At 42.3% G+C, this 20,634-nt stretch overlaps 1 protein-coding gene across 1 annotated transcript in view; it reads left to right on the forward strand.

The window, feature by feature from the left end:
• The window catches only part of LOC141002574 (neuropilin-2-like), a 109,302-nt gene that overhangs the window by 12,585 nt on the left and 76,083 nt on the right, over window positions 1–20,634 (forward strand). Inside the window, exons 2-3 of the mRNA XM_073473929.1 lie at window positions 1,928–2,108; window positions 16,859–17,040. Coding sequence (XP_073330030.1) covers window positions 1,928–2,108; window positions 16,859–17,040 — 363 coding nt within the window. The remainder of the gene's footprint in view (window positions 1–1,927; window positions 2,109–16,858; window positions 17,041–20,634) is intronic.

Consider the following 20,634-nt stretch of genomic DNA (forward strand, 5'->3'; position numbering starts at 1 on the left):
TAATCCAATATCAAACTCGAAAGCCCTGTATGACTCTAAACTTTAAACCACCTACGACTGCTTAACCATAATTTCAACCATCCAGGACTAGGATCAGCATCAAATTGTCCTCACTCACAGATACAAGCCACCTAAATACCTTTTTTTCATCCAGATATATGCATTATTCCCTGAGAAATTCACAATAATGTTGTAAAATGCCTGATCTTGCAATGTGGAAGAGAGTGAGAAAAGATTCCTGGATCCGTCCCTTCATCCAGATCCACACCAAAAGTTAAATGGGGTCAATTCAGGGCCGAGACCTATCCTGCATTCAAGTTTCATGGAAATACGTTCAGTAGTTTTTGTGAGATTCTGACGACAAACCAACAAACAAACAGACTCAAGTGAAAATATAACCTCCTTGCTGGATTTAATGAAAATACTCATTAGTTGCAGCTTTAGTTAAATGATAAAACTAACAACATGAGTTCTTGATTCCTTTCTGGCAGATTGTGGCTCATACTGTCCCATTATACTGGAAGTGCTTTGACTCCACAATGACTGTATTCAGTTTAACCACCATGATGGTTTAACTTAAGTTTATGGGCCCTTAAACAATGAAGAAGTTGAGCTCATGCAGAACGTCTGCACAGTCCATCAAACAGCACGGGCATGACGTACAATAGATGCCACAGACGTAATACAGTAGAGTTGTGTGTGTGTTATGCCGTCGGGTGTCAGAGATACATATGACTTACCCATCAATGTCAGGGTACATCTGCGGCAGTGAATGAGCGGCATTGTCCATGACACAACGCAGACGTATGACCACCGACAAGTGGATCCGCTCTGTGACAGTAACTGTGGCATCTGGAGGCCTCGTTCACTGTGTGTGTGTGTGTGCATCGGGCTTCGTGGGTCAGAATGGGGTCTTTGTGTGTCATGATGCCGAGTTGACCTGTGACACCACATCCACATAGACACGTACACACACACCTCTTTGTTTCTCATATCCTGTCTCTGCAAACACAACTCTTATCCGCATTTTATCAGTTTGGGACCTTTTTCCTCGTGTGAAATCACGAATGTTGACGTCTACCGAGTCAAATCGAGGCCAAAAGGTTTGTTGATTTAAAAAAAAAAAGAAATTAATTGAAAAGATGAAAAAATAAGATCGGAAAGATGAAAATATTTAGAAGACTGAAACATGAAAATGAATTGAAAAGAACTTACCTGCACTTATCTTTAGTTTGATTGTTATTTTTTTAATTCAAGATCAAAACTTGAACTTTCAGTTTCAAATTTTATTTTTTCAATTACTTTTTTTTCCTCAAATTAACAAACCTTTTGTCAATTTGGCTCCACAGATGTCCTCCTGGTCAGTTCTAATAAACAGTGTTGTAGCCCAATATGACTTCCTAAAATGTTTTGCCTGCAACCCAAAGATATTCAGTTCACCGTCATATAGGAGCAAAGAAACCGGAAAATAGCCACATTTAAGAAGCTGGAATCAGAGAATTTTTTTCTTAAAACCGATGAATAACTTATCAAAATAGTTGGTGATTAATTTCATAGTCGTCAACTAATCGATTAAGCGTTGCAGCTCTAGTTAAAGGTGCGGTTTGTAAGAATTGGCCATGTGTTGAACTGTGGGGTAGCATATCACCAGAATAACTGCTAACTGCTGCTAACTGTGGGTGCCATTAGCTAGTTAGCTCAGCTAGCCATGTAATTAGCGGTTGTATTAGTGGGCGTTTGGAGTTTGGATAATTTTAGTTTAACGTTTTAAACTAAAATTCTTAAACGTTTAAGCAAACTTAAACAGTTTTAGAGAGGAAGACTTTATGATGGACCAAATCCACAGAAAATTTACATGTTTCTGCATCAACTTGACTTTTTTAAACTTGTATATTAAGATGATTTCACTTTCTCTCTCTCCACGCAGCGCCTGAGCCATGCGGTGGCTATTTCGATGCCAGCAAAGCCGGCTACATCACCACCCCCGGCTACCCACTGGAGTACCCACCTCACCAGAACTGCCGCTGGGTCATCACAGCGCCCGAGCCCTTGCAACGCATCGTCCTCAACTTCAACCCGCATTTTGAGATCGAGAAACTGGACTGCAGGTAAAGACGGGATGGATGGGTGTTATGTGAAGATTTAAGATTGCTCGAGGAGGTTCGGTTGCGACTAGAGAAGGATGAGAAATGAGGGGAAGTTTTTGCCTTTGGAGTTTCTGCCTCCACCAGCTTGTGTGAGAGTTGTTTTGTGTATTTGGTGAACTTCAGCCCACTCTCCTCCTGTTTCTCTGGCTTAAACCATCCCATAATAATCACACAGGGACCTCCCTCTGTCCCTTGTCTCTAATTATCAAAGTCTAATTACAACACATTCACTGTTCCAGGATGGTTTTCACACTTAGGAGGAATTAACACAGATTGGAGGATTTGGTGTCCGTCATTGTTTTTGGCTGTTTGGCTGTTGGCTTCATGGTGAGACCGAAAGAAAGGCCGACAGTTCTGCAGCGTGAAATAAAAATACAGCACGCAGAGAGAAGGGAGGACAGAACAGCATGCTGGGACATCATGGAGAACGCTTGCAGAGAGGATTGAGACTGGTTAAAGAAGCAAGAACACATTTAAGATAACTGCAGGAATGATGGAAAAGAAAGTTTAGGTTACATAAATCTTAGATAAGAGTAAATCATTTCTAGAGATTATATAACCTGTAGCCTATATTAAAGGTTCAATATGTGAGAATTTTAGTCGGAAACATACAAAAATTAAGTTATCATCAAAATGCGAAGAAACAGTTTTGATATTATGATGTAAGGAAGTATTGTGTTGCAGAGGTATCTACTGAAATTAACCTGGCTCTTCATGGACCAAAGCTCCTGGTGCTCAAGATCTACACAATTACTCATGAAAAGTAAAAATCTTTCAATATTTGAAATAAAACAATCAAGTTGTAGTATTTCTTAGTTGTCTCCCGGCATCAAAATGAGCAAGAATTAAACAATATGGATCAAATCAAAGTTAGAAACAACTGGTTAGATAAATGAAGTAGCAAAAGACATTGATTGCTGTGTAGACTTTATTTTTCACAGTTGCATTAAGAGTAACAATTTAGATGTGATAATAAACACTTCAAGAGTTTTTGCTTTAGGTACCTTGAAAGAGCCTGATAAGTGCTTGAATTCACTCTTAAAAACTGTACAGACATACAGTACAAAGTATCACCAGGATTTTTGAACCAGCTGCTGCAGAGTTTTCTGATCCAGCCCAAGCACTGTGACAAAGTTAACAGAGTTAACACGTTGTAAAAGGACAGGCTATCATAAAAGATATCCCCTTCCCACAGATGGCTGCGGGTCCAATCGGAGCTGCGGCTCATAAAACGCCAATTATACCAACAACTCAACAATATGACTACATGATGAAAGTCCAATATTTATCTAATAAAACCAACTTAACGAGCTAATCAAAAAGCAATTCGATGACACATTTTATTCTGGAGGCACTGAAGGAGCTAATTTTTCATTTAAAAAACAACAAGTTGGGGAAGACGAGGAGCTGCGAGTTATCTGAGACATGAACACAAAAACATATAACTGCCTGATGATGACGCTGTGAAATCATCTTCTTTAAATGAAACTACAGGCCTTCGCTCATCTTCGTAGGACCGTCTAATGGGCACAGATACAAACCAACTGACACACACACACACACACACACAAACCTGTACACTTACACTTTTCCCCTCTCTGTTCCGGTGCTTTCCCGTCCAGTTATTAACATTTCAGCCGTATCAATTATAGATAGGTGAATTTCCCCACTCAGATGTACCAAAATCATTCAGACATTTCTTTGTTGGAATTGAAGCATCAATATTTCACCGGCTGGCTGTTTGTTGAAAGGCTGAAAGGTTGAAGGCACGCTGCGCTCTGCTCTGTTTCGCTTTACTTTCGCACTGTGCAGTGGAAATGAAAAACATGCCTCTCTGTCTGTCTCCCTGTTCTCGTTATTTTTCAGTTTGACTCTCTGTTTCTTCTACTTGGATCAATGTGATGCATTAGATGCTCTCTCTCTCTCTCTTTTTTGTTTTCCCTCCCCCCCCTGGCCTTCTTTCCTCTTCCTCTTTGAATTTCTTACATCCATTTAAAGTCCAGTAGTTTTCCAGGAGGAGAGAAAATCTGGCCGATCTGCTGGAAACAACAGGCTCTGATTTATTTATTATGGTGTATGCACACAGTCTGTGTGTATTTGTGGTTTTTTCTAAGACTTTTGCTGTGTGTCTAAACATTTTCTTAGCACAGTTTGCTTCCAGTAACGACAAGTTGCATTTGTTGGAAAGTAAATGTTAAACCGTGCCAGTACGAGTGAGATATGTGCAGTGCTGGTGGTAACATCTCAGGTCTAATAGGCTGTTATTTACAACTGTCCTACAGCGCAGAGCTATTTAAGTCTACAGACGCCCTACGCCTGGAGCGTGTGTGTCTGTGTTTGTGTGTGTGTGTGTGTGTGTGTGTGTGTGTGTGTGTGTGTGCAGCAGTAGGCTGAAATTGAGCTGTAAGGTTCAGAGGGCAAAGAGGCCAAGGAGAAGAAGCAGGGGGTGTCTGTGGAGGGCAGACGTACGTGGTCATCGAGTGATTGTCGGCACCAACCCTGACCCTGGCTTTCCAATGTTGTCTCTCTCTGGTTCTTACTGTTATATTTAAAGGGACAGTTCACCCCAAAAATTAAAAAATGCTGATTTTTCCTCTTACCTGTAGCGCTAATTATCCATCTAGATCTAGATTGCAGGGTTTTGGAGATAACGTCCCGTAGAGATGTGTGCCTTCTCTTGAATATATTGGAGTTTTTCAAATGTATTTTCTGGCTCCACAAGCTGGGTGCACTCTACTTCCATCTTGAAACGGTTACTCGAGATATAGTCTCACATAGCCAGACATATTTTCATAGTGCTGTCTTGGTGCTCGTGAAAGGTCTAGCTGCACCCATTCTCGGGGGGAAAAAACACTCTGGCTTGCTTATGATTCTTTAAACCTTTGAACATACAAAATACTGTCGGGGGGAAACTTGTTTTGGATGCAAGCCCTGGCCTTAAATTAGCCTAGTAGTAACTGTTTGTCTCTGTGGCCGGGCGAAGTAACATCAGACAGGTGTTTAAAACTCCTCACCGACTTTTGAAACTTCTTCTTCCTTGAACTTTTGGCTACACTGCTACACTGCCAACCACGGCTACCCGAAGCACTGCTCCGTCGGCCCGTGTCCGTAAGCTTCCAGGAGACTCCGCACAGAAGTCTCAATCTGTATCGGTATGCGTATCTAACCTTGAGCAGAAATTAGCCTTTAGGTTCGCTTGCTATTTTCCGTGTGTAGGTTGCTAGCTTGGAGGTTGCAGAGACAGGAATTTTGAAAATGGTAACACGGAGATAGAACGCGTTGTGAGCAGTGTCATGTAGGAACTATTTTCTTTTCGTTTTGCTGCGCAGGAGAAAATATGCGTCTAGTCGTTGACAAGTAGCTAGCTAACTAAGCTAGCTAAAGTCATAGCTCAGCTGAGGAGGCCGCCATTGATGCTTACATCCTTCGCTGTCACGTTCATGAGCCTCTCGATAGAAAGAAAGTAGTTCCTACGTGAAACTGCTCACAGTAAAGTCTGTGAATTACCCTGAATAACCAGGTCAAAACAATCGAGAGGGATAAATGTCACTACAGGAAGAGGAAAACTATGCATTTTTGATTTTATGGTGAACTGTCCCTTTAACATTTTGTTCTTGAATCATCAGATTGATTTGACATGGTCATAAGAACAGGATCCATATGTTTCCCCTCTTGTAATTTACAGTTCTTAGAAACAGAAAACTGCTCTTAATCTCACACACACACACACACACACACACACACACACACACACACACACACCCTCTTCTTGTTGAGACAAAGGAGTCGTCTGTGTTCGTCGACAGAGACTACATTATGAGCAGACAATATGGTTCCTCTCGCTCTCTCCTTATCACATAAAAAACTCATGATACGGTATCAACACACACTCCCGCGCTGTTATGAATCTGCATGCCCCGGTCAGACAGGGGTTGTTTTATGTCACTGCGTTGAAGCAATCTAATCTATTACGGCCCTGATTGCAATTTAAGATGGTAATCTGTAATCTATAATGCATCACATTTTGTCAAGCACTCTGCTGGCTCTGCAGGCAGAATCGATGGAGTGGTGGTCAGACGGAGAGAGATGTTTTCATTAAGATTCATGTACAGTAGCAATTTAAGTGGGAGGGGACAGCTGGAGGGGGTGAACAGGGAGAAAGCTCGTGCCCCCTCTAAGATCAGTATAGCCATGGCCAGTCATGACTCACCGTGACTTCCCATTTCCCCATCACATGACATCCATCACGGGGTGACAGGATTCAGTTATCATCCAACAGCTGTTGAAGAAATGTCTACTTTATTTAATCTGAGAGAGTCTTGTGTTTGGCGTGACTTCCCGCTTCAGCGTGCTCCGAGCAGAACTACATCAGAGAGAAAGTTGTCTTTCACTAACAAGCGGTTCACATTGGGTATTACCATCCGTGCCGAGTGATCCGATCACAAGTGGACAGCTTTAAGGCCATCTGTTCACACCTGGCGTTAACATGCGTCTCGACATGCATCACAAGTGACCTCTTCCGCCGTCTACATGTGAATATGCACCTGCATTGCTGCAACGTTTTTCCACACAAACAAAGATATATCTTCATGTGTAACATTTGCAGAATTACCAAGTAGGCCAAAATAATTAAGAATGTGTTCTCCTAAGTTTCTCCTAATGCAACAAGTCTGAAAATTAAGGCTTTTTTTAAGGGAGTCTGGGGATGACAAAGAAGTATCCTTAATTAGTTACTGTTCACTGTATTTGTAAAAATTGACATGTTTACCGTCAATAAAATGTCTTCTTTAATGAAAGTAGTGTAAATGGTTAAATCAGTTGTTCAAACAGCTGTTGGGAGGCAGGATGCACATTAGAAACGGAGGTAGCCATCGACATACTGACCCTTTTTACAAGGAAAGAAACAAATTACTGTGCTGCATTTAATGCCCAATTCACAAGAAGGCTCGAATTGGATGAGAGGATTGATACAGCTCGTATCCGTACATGATAATGAAGCTACAGCCGGGAGGTGGTTAGCTTAGCTTAGCATAAAGACTGGAAGTAAGTTGCCTGGAAGCCCCAGGGTGACGACAAGACTCTCCAAGGAGATTTAACTTGTTAATAAGTGAGCTTTAAAAGTGCTGATTTAGTTGGAGTTAGACTCCCTTTGGACAAAGCAAGCCTACTGTATGGTTGTTTCACCCTTCGAGCTAAGCTAAGCTAACTGCTGCTGGCTCCACCTTCATATGCAATGGACGCACATGAGAGAAGTATCCATCTTCTCCTCTAATTCTCAGCCGGAGAGCAAAAGCAAATTAATTCCCTAAAATGTCAATGACAGGACGACAGTTAATTTATTTAAATTTGTATTCCTGGAACAGACTAAAGCTCTTTAAATGATGAATATTTCTGATGCAAATGAATGTGTCAGGAAGTGATGTGGCACCACAGAGACAGTTAACTTAAGGTCAAAGAAACGGCTACAAAATCTCCTTTTGGCCTTTTGAAGCAGCGGTGGGTTGTCTACTTCACATTTTCCTCTTAGCTCACTGCACTGCTGTCTCTGAAAGCAAGATCTCTATTTGGAGTGTTTGGAAAGAACGCACACACACACACACACACACACGCATGCAAACACACACACACACACACACACACACACACACAGCTGCTGAGAGAAAAGTGCAGCGTCAGGGTCCGTTGAGGGCAGGCTCAAATCATCCTGACAGCTACCTCTCTCTCCCCTCTCCTCTTTCCTCCTGGCTCTCTCCCTCTCCCTCTCCTCTCCCATTCATCTCACCCTTCCTCACCCCTCCCACCACCTCCACCACTGCCCGATGGACCCCATCTATCATCTTTCGTCTGCTCCTGCGCCTTCCTCTGTCCCACCTCCATCTCCCTGCTCCTCCCTGCACGCCTGTGTCTTCATCACCTCAATCTCCCCTCCTCTTTCCTTCCCTTCCCTCCTTCTCATCTCCTCGTCCTCATCCTTCTGCAGAGTGCCAATCTTTTATAGGCCAAATCATTATTCAGCATTGCTTATGAAAAAAACCCCAAAAAAACACACAGGCAGCGAGCCAAATGCCACGCTCTCCTCCTCCTCCTCTCTCTCTCTCATCCTCTTATTTTCTCATCTCCCTCTCCTTCCTTTTGTCTCCCTCTTTAAAATGCATCTATTCCTCTTCTTCTCTTTATCATTTATGGACGTTTTCCGCAGCCTATATCTGTCTTCATCCTCTTTTATCCTCCAGTCTGCGCCTATCCATCACTTAAATCCCCTTCCTATATGTCTGTCTCTTATCCTCATCCACTCCTCGTTCTCCACCCTCTCCAGTTCTCCTTTACCTCATATCACACCCAAGGCAGATGCTATCTGTAATATTGATATGAGACAAACACACACACACACACACACACACACACACACACACACAGTGTGAGGCTCACATATGCTTGCAGAAACGAGAGGCTCAAGCATTTTCACAAACTCAAATAAAGTTCTATAGAGTGAAAGCACAAGAAGCAGACATGCACGTAGGCAGCTTCATGGTTATGTGTTGAGAAAAGCAGTGAGTTAAGAAGTGATTTATATGACAGAGAAGCTGCAGTCAACGATAATGGTTTCACTAATGATTTAGACCTTGTCTTTGTACTCTGCCTCTATCAATCATTTAACTTTATGCCGGCAAAGTCTATTTTTTCTTCTCTTCTCTTCTCTTCTCTTCTCTTCTCTTCTCTTCTCTTCTCTTCTCTTCTCTTCTCTTCTCTTCTCTTCTTTCTCTTCACACACCTGACTGGCAGGCAAACGTCCCGAGGACATGACCAAGAGAAGAGCTAAAGGTAGAGTGATGTGATGTGACACCGGCCTGAGGGCAGAAGGGGAGAAAAAAAAAATTCAAAGTTGGGAGGCAGAAGTGAAGAGACTGTACGACAGAGAGAGGACGCGAGAGGAACAGCATTCGGAGTGACAGTGGATGTTCACTTACCAGCTGTGGGCATTTAGCAGCTGCCTGCATGTTTGAATTAACATCACGGCGACTCTGCCAGCAGGAGAGTCATGCGTCCAGACAAGCGTCCCGGCACAGAGCCGAAAGACAATGTTAATAGAAAGCTACAGACACAGGAGACAAGAGAACAGCTCCCAGATCAAGGTGTGCTGTTTAAGGTTCATTAATCTGCTTTTGATAAATCAGAAGACTTTGCCAGGCCAATCTTTTAAGGCGGTGATTACTCTAGATGCCTTTAAAGGGAGGTGAACCATGCTGTTGTCCCATTACAGTTGTGATCACGATCACTTTGGCTCATGTTTTGCAGGATGAGGTGTCTCAGAGATGTTCCACTTCTGGGCCAGTGACCTCAACACGTCAATCAATCAAAAACTCTGAAACTACAAATGTTTACTTCAAGTTTATGATACGATACGAGACGATACGATACGATACGATACGATACGATACGATACGATACGATACGATACGATACGATACGATACGCACAGGAAGCGGGTGCATCAACTACTGGAAGTATTGCATCGACTCCAGACACCTCAACCGTATTAGAAGTTAGAAAAAGGCATCCTTAACTACTCAAAACTCATTCAACTGCAAAGACACTCAGTTCACTTCACAGCTAGTAGTGAATTGAGAAACTATTACTAATCTTTATCATTTTTTGCGTCACACACCAGCAACTTTCACTTCAATAAAATGTGGGATTGTTAGCAGAAAGTCGTGTATGTGGCAAGGACAAACAAAATGGTGGAGGGTAAATATAGTGCACTATAGAAGACATGGGGAGGGATTTTGGACACCGTCCTGGGGTTTAAGAAGAAGGTCTGAAATTTAAAGATTTGTTAAGCTCCAAGGTGGTGATTTTAGGAAATCCATTCTCTCTCTCTGTCTCTCTCTCTCTGTCTCTCTCTCTCTCTCTCTCTCTCTCTCTCTCTCACACACACACACACTCACACTCACACTCACACTCACACACTCACACACACACACACACACAGAGGAAGGCAGGTAATGATGATAATATTAGTGGTCTGATTTACTAACACTCCCCGATGCCCTGCAGGTCTGTCTGATCTATGTCTGTTACTGTAGTGTGTGTGTGTGTGTGTGTGTGTGTGTGTGTGTGCCTTTGAAGGATTGACCCTGATCAATGTGTGTTAAAGCCATAATGAGGAATCGATTGGTTGTCCTGGAGACTACTGCCGGACAGACATAGACACACACACACACACGTACACACACACTGTCCATCTGTCTGCAGTAATAGGCCTATTACTTGATAACAGTGAAGTCAGTCATCCTCCTCACTCTCTATTAACTGCTTCACTGACAGACTGACTACGGCTGCTTTTACTCCACACAGGTGTGTGAATATAGTATAATATATACAGTATATACTGGGCGACAGGCTTCCTTCGATCGGATTTGGTGTTTTTAGCGCTGTCCGTAAACATTGAGCTCTATGTTTCAAACGCTAACGATTGCATAAGAATGTGTAGAGTTTGAAATCATTTGTCTCCAGGGATGTACATTCGTGAGAATAAGAAGTAGGAGTAGGTAGATAACATCAGTAGCAGCTGCTGAACTAGAGACCGTCATGCCTCAAAGGAGTTATCAGTGCTGCTGGAGGCATCTGTGAACAGTCAGAGGGCACGGCTGAATCCACCACCTCCATAATTGTTCTTGTTCTGAGAAAAGAGTCGCTTTACTTCTGTTTTCTGTTTTGTATATTTAATATGTGTATGAATGTAGTCATCGTTTTCTGTTTCAGTTCCTCTAAAAATGTTTGTATGGGACTACTGGTGATTTCACTTCTCTTCCAGCGAAATGGAGAAAATCCCAAAACAAACAGAATGAAACAAGATAAAAACTTAATGAGAGCGTATTCCCTATGTGTTAGAGAAAAATGATACCCAGTAACAGTTCGTAAAAGAAGAAAGAATAAGTTCACACAAAAATAAAAATGTCTTTATTATCTATTCGCCCTCATGCTGATGGAAAGTCGGGTTATTTTTCATAGCACACAAAACATGAAGCATTCCCCTAAACAACTGAAGTAGCTGAGGACTTGTTTCAAAACATAAAAAAAACAACTAAAAACAGATAATTAAATGGCTTCATACAGCTTTTCTGGTATAAGTGAAAGCCACGAGATCCCAAATTGATTTGAAAAGTTACATCCTTTTTAAAAGTCACTGTAGCTGCTAAGATAACAAAAATCCATCTAAAGAGGGGGCAGGAACTTGACTGGCGCATCAAGAGTGTAAATAACGTCTTTTCAAATCAGTCTGGGATCTCGGGGCTTCTGAAGACTTGGATTACGCTGTATGACCTTTATTTTTAACATTAACAAGTTTAATGTTTGTGGACTTTCATTTTTGGGTGTGCTTATCCCTTAATGTCAGGTTCTAGCAGCTGTCCAGCAACACACAAACATTTAGCAAATAAAGACAAAAAAGGACTTTTCCAAATTTTGATCAATTAATACTAAGTTATGACATAGAAATGCTTTTATAGCACAGCATGTAATTTCTGCCACTAATTTATCAATCGAAACAAAACTAAAGATGCAAGTAGTAGTGGGATCACGGCGGTTGCTGACTTCTTTCCTTCCTGATGTATAGTCTGACTATCCTGGAAGTTGTAGCAACAGGCGACCGAATGAAACACGCCCTTACCTTGAATAAGATTTCTGAGTTTGAACATTGAGCACACAGCTCAACAAAATATCGCAGTTTTTGCATGTGCTATATCTTTACCCGACTATTCTAGCTTGCTTTCGGCTCTTTTTAGTGTGTGTCCATGTTTGTCCATGTGTCTGTGGTGCAGACGCTCTGTCTGCTGCTAAGGGCACCCCTGATGTTTGAAAGAAATGTGCAGGTGTAAAAAGACAACTCCCGACCTACAGAGAGAGACAGAACGTGTGAAAGGCAATTAAGACCAAAGCTGGAGGGAGGAGAGGGAGGGAGGAGGAGGAGGAGGAGGGGGAGGAGGGGTGGAAGTGCATCTGTATCCAAACCTTTTCCTTGGTTCACGTCAGACAGGCGTGGGAGAGCTTTCTTGCTCGTGAGACCCCCCAGCCCCCAAAACACAAACACCCATGAATCTCTCAAAATGTCAAATGTTTTAGTTTTAAGTCTCCTTCCACAGCTCAATCTGTGCTTCATGAATGTTCGTCTGTCTGTAGCAGCTGCAACCTCCCATGTTACATGTTTCGGTGCCAACATTTGTTTTTTCATCATTTTCTTCATGTCAGCGAGGGAAAAAAAAAACAAAAACATCTCATGTACGGCTTGTTAACAAGCGATTTTCAGGGAAAAGTGGGGAAGAAACACATTCAGACTGCTTGTCAGTCCCTATGGCAAGTCTCAAAAAAGTCTCTGATTGGCTGCAGTGGAATATATTGGGAAAGAGAGAGGGAAAGGGAGAGATGATGGCATTAAACCTTTTGTTAGAAGCTGTGTTCCTCCTACACAGAGGTAGCGTGGAGGAAACCTCAAACCCTTCCATAGAGTGCATGGCCACGGGCTCTGTGTCTGTGTTTGTGCATCAGTGTGTTTATGTGTGAGACAGACAGTTTGTGTGTTTGTGCAGCTCCCCTGCGTACGTGTGCTTGCTGACTTATGTGACCTAAAGGCACAGAGCTGCAGGGAGGGAGGGAGGGAGGGACACCTGTCTCTGTCTGTCTGAGGGGAGGAGCTGGCAGGGCGAGTGCAGTGTCATGTTCTCTCTCCGACTGCGTTCACACTGCGCCGGCTAAATTTGAAATCTTTTTTTCACTTTGTTTTGGTGCTTTGGCCTCCACAGTGGATTAATCAACTGCAAAACCGCTGATATAGTGAAATCTTGCATTACTGTATGTTGCAACGTCAGGTTTATTTAGGTTCAGTTTTTAGTTTAATCTCGTGACAAACCTGTGCTTATGTTTTGAGAAGGACTAGGCACAAAACCCACCTGGTTGGGGCTAGAAAAAGATCATGTTTTGGCTTAAATTACCTGTTTCGGCTGCCACTGACACAGCTGGAGATGTCCTGACTTCCCGTCACGCTTACAGATGTTGAAATGCACAGTACCTCTCCACCCCCACCATCCGGTCAACCTCCAGACATGACAATGTCAATATGTTACTCAGCCCAATATGACACCTAAAAATGTGGACGTATCAGCCGTTTGCAGAAACGTGAACTGCCAAAATTTTATCTGGGCAACTGGGCTGAATAAATCTGAAAAATGTGAGCCTCACTTTTAGTTTGGATGAGGAAAACTTTAGAAAAAGAGTCGGCTCAGAGTGGTGTGTGACTGTAAAGTAAAGCAGTTAACCTTCTGTTCCACTCATCCTCTATCTGTCTGTCTGTCTGTCTGTCTGTCTGTCTGTCTGTCTGTCTCACCCTTCATTTCGCTGATAAATGGTAGTTTCGAATTCAAATATTCACAGATTCTAATATCCTCTCTCTTCCCCATCTCTGCCTCCTCTGCCTCACCCACACGTTGGCGCTTGGCCACTGGCTATGTGCCTGACAGCACATTAGAGAAAGCTAGAGAGGAAAAGAGGAGCGAGAGAGAGAAAAATGAAGAAGACAAAGAATAGTAGAAAAAAAAAAGAGACAAGTGTTAAAAAGTGAAGCGATGGAAAATAATTAAGGAAAGAGAGCGCCGGGAGGGGAGAGAGAGAGGAAGAGAGAGATCTTGTCAGGATTGGAGTTAAACAAAGTTGTCATTACAGAGACGAGGAGGAGGAAGCTGTCGCTGGGATGAGGCGTTCTCTTGGGAAAAATCTGACACAGGATCTGTGACACGTGCACGCACACACTCGGTGCCTACAGATGCTACGCACACATGCTCGCAGCGCAGTGACAGCTTGCGTCATGACTATGTGGTGTTCGTTCTGGCGAAGCAGACACAAAGCATGATGGGAGAGTGGGAGGTGCGTGACCCGCATGATGTCGGGAGCTTGCTCACCTGTCAGAACAACGCACACGGAGCTACAGCTGAGAGCTACAGCAAAACACATTACAGTGTCTCCGTGCACAGTCGAGCTCTCGTCTGTACACTTGTCAGCTGTAGTGTTGAATCGACTCTCTGTAGTTTAGGGAATAAGACGAATGTAAAGTTTACGGTTAAGATTTGGTTGTTCTGATACGTTTCCAGGGAATTAATCCATGTCCTAAGTGGCAAAACCAGTATGTGTGTGTGTGTGTGTGTGTGTGTTTATAAGGGTGTTTTGCCTTCTTGGTTTCAGTAATGATAGTCCACATAACTGTGATGGCATGCTAACAAATAGTGAAAAGATTAACACCCCTTATATATTCATGTATTTTTAATGTACAGTAGCAACAGGAAGTGGTGCATGAAACTTCATCTGTTGAGTCGCTGAGGCCTCCTGTCATACATCTTAAACTGTACACTGTGTACTTCTTTAGGTTAAGGGTGATCACTTCAGGGAAATGTAGAAAAAGCTCAATAGTGGAGCAATTCACTGCACAGTGGTCAGAACTGATCGATCTGATGGACGAAGATGTGCAAAAAGAGTCCAGCCATGGTTTTTTTCTTCACTTTACTTCAAACCAGTGACCAGCTGAATTCTCTTACCTCTGAGTCAAACTTTATATCATCTTTCATGGCAAGTTGCTTGAGGAATTTCTTTGCGGGAAGCTATTTTAGAGGCAGGCAGGTGTGTCTTTGGTATCCAGACACAGAGGCAACGCTCCTGCTGTGGGTCTGGAGATAGGCCCAAACATTTGTGGTCAGTTAACATGAAAGGAAGAGAAATAAAAATAGATTTCCATTCAGACTCCTTTTCTGCTGATGTGTGATATTCAGCAAAAACACAGTGTTATGTGTGTGTGTATTTTTAGGTGAATTCACAAAGAGCTATAAACAAGTTGCTGCACTTTTGTCATTTTAATGTCAGTTGTCGATATTCCAATGAGCTTTTATTTAGTGTGCGTGCTGAGAAATCCTTATTATTCCTAGTTCATCTATTCCTTCATTTAGTCCCGACCAGCTTGCTTGGTTATAAGTCAGCACAGACCACCTACAGTACAGTAGTCAGCAAAACGTGTGAGATATTTCTAAGGAAGGAAGAAGCAGGAAAATGATGAAGCAACCTTAATCCAGTCTAAAAAGTGGAAAATGTGAATTTCTCTGAGGAGTGAACGGCCTCAGGCAGAGTTACAAACATTATTGAATTAGACCTAGGCAAAGATGTAAACCAGAGTCATTTGTTCCACATTAATCCTTTTTTTTAGCATCAAAGGCCTGGAGGGTTCGTGCGCAGTTCAAAAAGCCGGACCATTATGTACACTCTTACACCGTGACTGGACCCTCGTGTAACCCTGCATTCACGTGCTCCCCGGATGGTCCCATTTCTCGTGTTGGGACGTCGTTCTTCCAACTTTAGTGTCTGAAACATCATGGAGACTACAAGGAAGATGTGTCAAAGCAGTTATAGCTTTTAAGCTTTATATTACAAAGTGTTTTTATTACCAAAATCTACAGAAATAGTGTTAATCTGACTTGTTAGGGTTAATCTGGGTCACTCTATGTGGACAGCAACTAACTGTTAGATCTTAATACCATATTACATGTTACATGCAAAAAATTACTAAGTAATATGTGAATTAGTAAAAAGTTTCCAACCATCAACCAAACATTTACTTCATTCCGCAAAGCTTCCACGTATATGACGTCAAAATCAATTCCAAGTTCACCTTTTTTTGTACATTTTCTGTATTTTTTGCATTTATTATACTCTGAGCTGTGACTTTAAAGCTAGTTAAAAGTCATTTTACTTTCACATCTTTGTATTATTGTATTAATCTGTAATGTGAGGTTGTATGGGTTTGGGGACGGTGACGGTCGGCCAATTTTTTGTCAATACCCAAGAATTTTCCTAGTCAGTAACCCTTTTTTTCCGATTTTTCTGACGCCACATGAATGCACTATAACATTAAGCAAAAGGCATGTGAACGTACACTTTCTCGGTTTGAGTCTATTTTCTTGCACAAAAAAAGACTCATTCATCGATAATTTATTCTGAAAGCATTGCTTCGGGAAAATCTTGAAGCTTTTCATTAAATTTGAGGATATCAAGTAGAAACGGAGTTAAATTAGTCTTCTGAAAGACAGCCCACATGTTTCCTTATGCGAGCTGAAAGGGAGCACAGCTTCCTACATTCCCACTCACCTTTTGTTTATATTATAATATAGATCTAATCCATATAATGATGTTCTGTAGCCCAAAGCAGTTAGAGTGCATAATCAGTCAATTACAGTGCAGTTAGAGAATCTTAAACAGGTTTCTCCTTCTATTCCGTCTAATGCAGGTGGTTCTCTTCCTCCTCCACCATCTGTGAACTGCCAATGTCTTCTGCTGCATTCATTTGAACTGTAATGACTCCCATGCTTCTGCTGATGGTGACTGCGCTTTCAGAGGTTCCCCCCGCCGCCGATAGATAGATGCAAACAATTTGCTCATTGCTTCTGTTTTGTTGCCAAATCCGATGCGATGCCTGCCAGATGAAAAATCTAATAAAGAAAAAAAAAAGACTAATAACACGAGAGTCAAAGCAGCTTGGAAGGATTTACCAATTTCCTCTTTCTCAAATGAAAGTCTCCTCTCTTCTCCGCTCTTCCACAGAATACCTCATCAGAGGATTCATTAAATGTCTTTACATCAAGCGAGGGGATTTAATATAATTTGCATCTCCTCCTCTGCAGGTACGACTACGTAGAGATCCACGATGGGAACTCGGAGTCGGCTGACCTACTGGGGAAGCACTGCAGCAACATCGCCCCTGCACCAATCATATCGTCAGGGCCGTCACTCCACATCAAGTTCGTATCCGACTACGCCCACCAGGGGGCGGGCTTCTCTCTGCGCTATGAAATCTTCAAAACAGGTAAATGGATGCTACTGTTGTTTTTGATGGTTTTTCACTTGCACTTTCTCTAAGAAAATACTTTTGATGGCAGCAGGATGGGGAACACATGCTGCATAGCCAGATATAGTTCAACAATGTGAAGCAGTTTACCTGTATTATTCACTTTGTATTGCTAATGTGAGACATCCACCTACTTTCTTGGTTCATTGGTTGATTGGTTGCCTTTAACAGCCCTGTAGACTACCTCTCTTCTGCTCCCCTACACTGCCAACAGTGTGTAACGCTAGCTAACCAACAACACAAAGTCCAAAGTCAAAGCAAAATACACTTAAATACAGGTAGCTACACCTATGGAGTGCAAGCAAAAGCAATGGGATGCTGACTGCACTTTCCTTAACAGCCAAAGAAGAGTTTCTTAATATTCCCCAAACTTTTAAATCTCAAGGTTAAACATAAGTGCAAGGCTAGCTACCATTAGCTTAGAAATGGAGTCCGCTAACCTCAACAAACGACTGGCACCCACCACAGCACAGAGTCCAAGACAATGTCCACAGTCAAAGTTAACATTACTGCAAAGCACCTGGCCAATGAGGGACTTCATCCCCATAAATGTCCCTTACACCTACATGGACAAAGGGGAACAAGATTTTTGGGGAATTGCAACTTCACAGAGGCTATTATTAGCTGTATTACAAGCTACTCATAGAAGCCTCAACATGCTTCATTAGGTGACCAAGCCTCGTTTATCTCCCTGGTATCATGGGGAGACAGAGAGAACGAGAAGAGAGACACGGCAGAGGACCCTTGAGAGCCCTTTAGACTGTCCAGGCGAGACATTCATGGCACTTTGTGTGTGTGTGTGTATATATATGTGTGTGCGCCTCACATGGCTCCCCTTCACGCTGCCATGGGTCAGCCAAAGCGAGACCAATTGAGATCAAGGGCGAGTGAGACAGAGGGGCGCATAGTGTCGGCCCCACAGCCATCTTGTCCCGTTCCCCCTGAAAGCATTCCACACATGTCTGCTTAATTGAGTCCTGAGCCCTGTTCCCCTGAGACACGCACACACACACACACACACACACACACACACACACACACACACACACACACACACACACACACACACACACAGAGGGCTGAGGTTACTAACACAACACGTGCGGTTGTCGGTGTTTCTCGCTTGCTGGCACTGGCCTGTTGGGACATCTTCTCTGTGTGTGTGTGTGTGTGTGTCTCCTGCGCTTGACACAGTCCACCTGATGACTTTAAAACAACAAGGGTGTCGGTGTTCACACCCCAGCACCCCAGAGAGAGAAAAACAGAGCCGAGAGCGACAGGGAGAGATTTGTGAATCAACGGATTGATTTTTGATTTATGACATTTTAAACATGATACTTTTACAGTAGTTTCATGGGAATCATTTACAGTTAGTCCACTTTTTTGGTTTTATATTGCCCTATCCTTAAAGTTGCTCTTGTAGAAAGAGTAGTTGGCAATCCAGCAAGATTTCTTTTGGCGATTACAATTTTGAGTTTGTAACTGTTTTTTGTAAAACCGAGGGTAATACAATCTGTCTACACAAAGAAGAGCAGAGATAAAACATGAAAATAGCCATTGATGGAATAGAAGTTGTTTTTATCTTCACAAAATCACTTTTAAAAAATAAATCTGTTTTATAAGATGTGACAATGCTGCTGATAGGGTTCGGTCAGGTTTAGACACAAATACAACTTGGCCAGGTTCAGGAGAAGTTAATGGTTTGGGTTAAAGAAACCTGCATGTCTGTCGGTATGAAACAGGAAACAAAACAAAAATGAATACATTTTTGTTTATTTAATAAACCCATTTTACTTTGGGTTACTACTAGAATATCTTTACAGGCTTTAATGCTTGAAAAACACATCAGTTTTCTCATACTGTCCAGCACTGTATTCCCCCTCTGTCTGAAATGCCGTTTTAGCTCCTGTCTGTTTAAGGCCCCTGTCCCAAATATCCATTCTTCTCTGATTGGCCAGCTCACACACGCCTGAGCTGGCACCGCCCACCAGCTAACAGTTACTGTAGCTTTACTTGTGCAGTGAAAAGAGGTATAAATTATACAAATGTGTTACATGGTGATGTCAAGAAGTAAGAATTAAAGGCGGGACTACTGACGAGGCGTTTTAGGAGCAGTGTTTTCTGTGGGAGAGAGGAGCTCCCGTAGGCGTGGACCTTGAGCTTTGTAACTTTCAGGATCTTTTACATGCACAAGAACCTATATAACAAAATGAAAAAGCATAATAGGTCTCCTTTAAAATCAACTCGTTGGCTTAGTCTTTTGTGAGGTGTTTGCTGAAACCACTGAGTCATTTTACCATCAACTTAATCAAACAAATCTCTGTTTTTAAGGACAGCTGCATTAAATTCAACAGTAGCATATTCGGGACTTCCTCTAGTTCGTCTCTGTCTGTGTAACTTTGTGTGTGTGTGTGTGTGTGTGTGTGTGTCCAGCCTTCCCTGGCAGTAATGATGGAGCCATTTGGAACGTTCAAGCTGTTGCCATACTGCTAACACGATCTTGTTATCCAGGAAGGTGCAGCAGAACGTCTGGTTGCGTGGGTGACTGGATTTTGTGTGTGTCAGGGTGAATGTGTGTGCGTTATACAAAAAAAACGCATAGCCTCACAACTGAACTGTCTAGATACGTATCTATCCGTGTTAGCCCTGCACAATCTGCTCAATTCGACCTAAATTGAAGACGGGAAGTCTCTCCTCTCTCCTCTTGTGTATTTCCTCCACTTGCCAGTAAAATAAACTTTCACTATAGACACAGGAAATATGGAGAAAACAAGGCTAGAGGCTCTTGTAGTGAAAAGGATTCAGTCACAGCTGTACCTGTGATTTTGTCTTTTTTTTTTTGGCATAATTGCAGGTCTTACTTTTCATTTTCCAGAAAATTGAATATAATAAATGTTGCTTTTTGAGAAGTGCTGAATAGTTTTGAAACGAAAACAGCAGCAGTTTAACTATTTTTATTCATTTTCTTCTCTGTAATCATTGTTAGTGAAAATCTGAGCTGTTGCAAAAAGAAAAATGGGCAAACCCATTGGGCAAAAAGTTGGTATTGTTCGTCTCTGCAAACCACATATATGTTGCAACTTTATGTTTCTTTAGCTTTCACTTTCTGTTTTATGTTGTGACCACACTGTGCTTATGGTCTGGTTTGGTTAAGACACAAAAAACACTTTGTCAGGGTTAGGAAAAGATCGTGTTCTGGCTGAAAGGTCCTATTTGTAGGAAAACTCAACAAATACTGATGCTCTGGGATTGTCGGACGGGTCGGCCGCCATCCCAAAGCATCAGTTGTTGACGAGTTGGGAATGAGACTCAAAAATAAATTTTTCTGCCACCGTTTTATCCCGGCAACTGTGCTGATATTGCGAGAGGACACAAACTTTTGTATGTTATGGTATGTAATATAAAAATGAATTTAAACCAATGTACCCTACTTTTTCTGTTCCTTAAATTGAAACCAAGGCATCTTTGTACTAAGTTTTCCAGTTATTCAATCTGTCTCCTCGACCCGTGTTGCTAGGGCGGATGATGGTTTTGCCTTTTCTCGTCGATTCC

Source organism: Pagrus major, chromosome 9 (assembly GCF_040436345.1).
Source record: "Pagrus major chromosome 9, Pma_NU_1.0".
Lineage (NCBI taxonomy): Eukaryota > Metazoa > Chordata > Actinopteri > Spariformes > Sparidae > Pagrus > Pagrus major.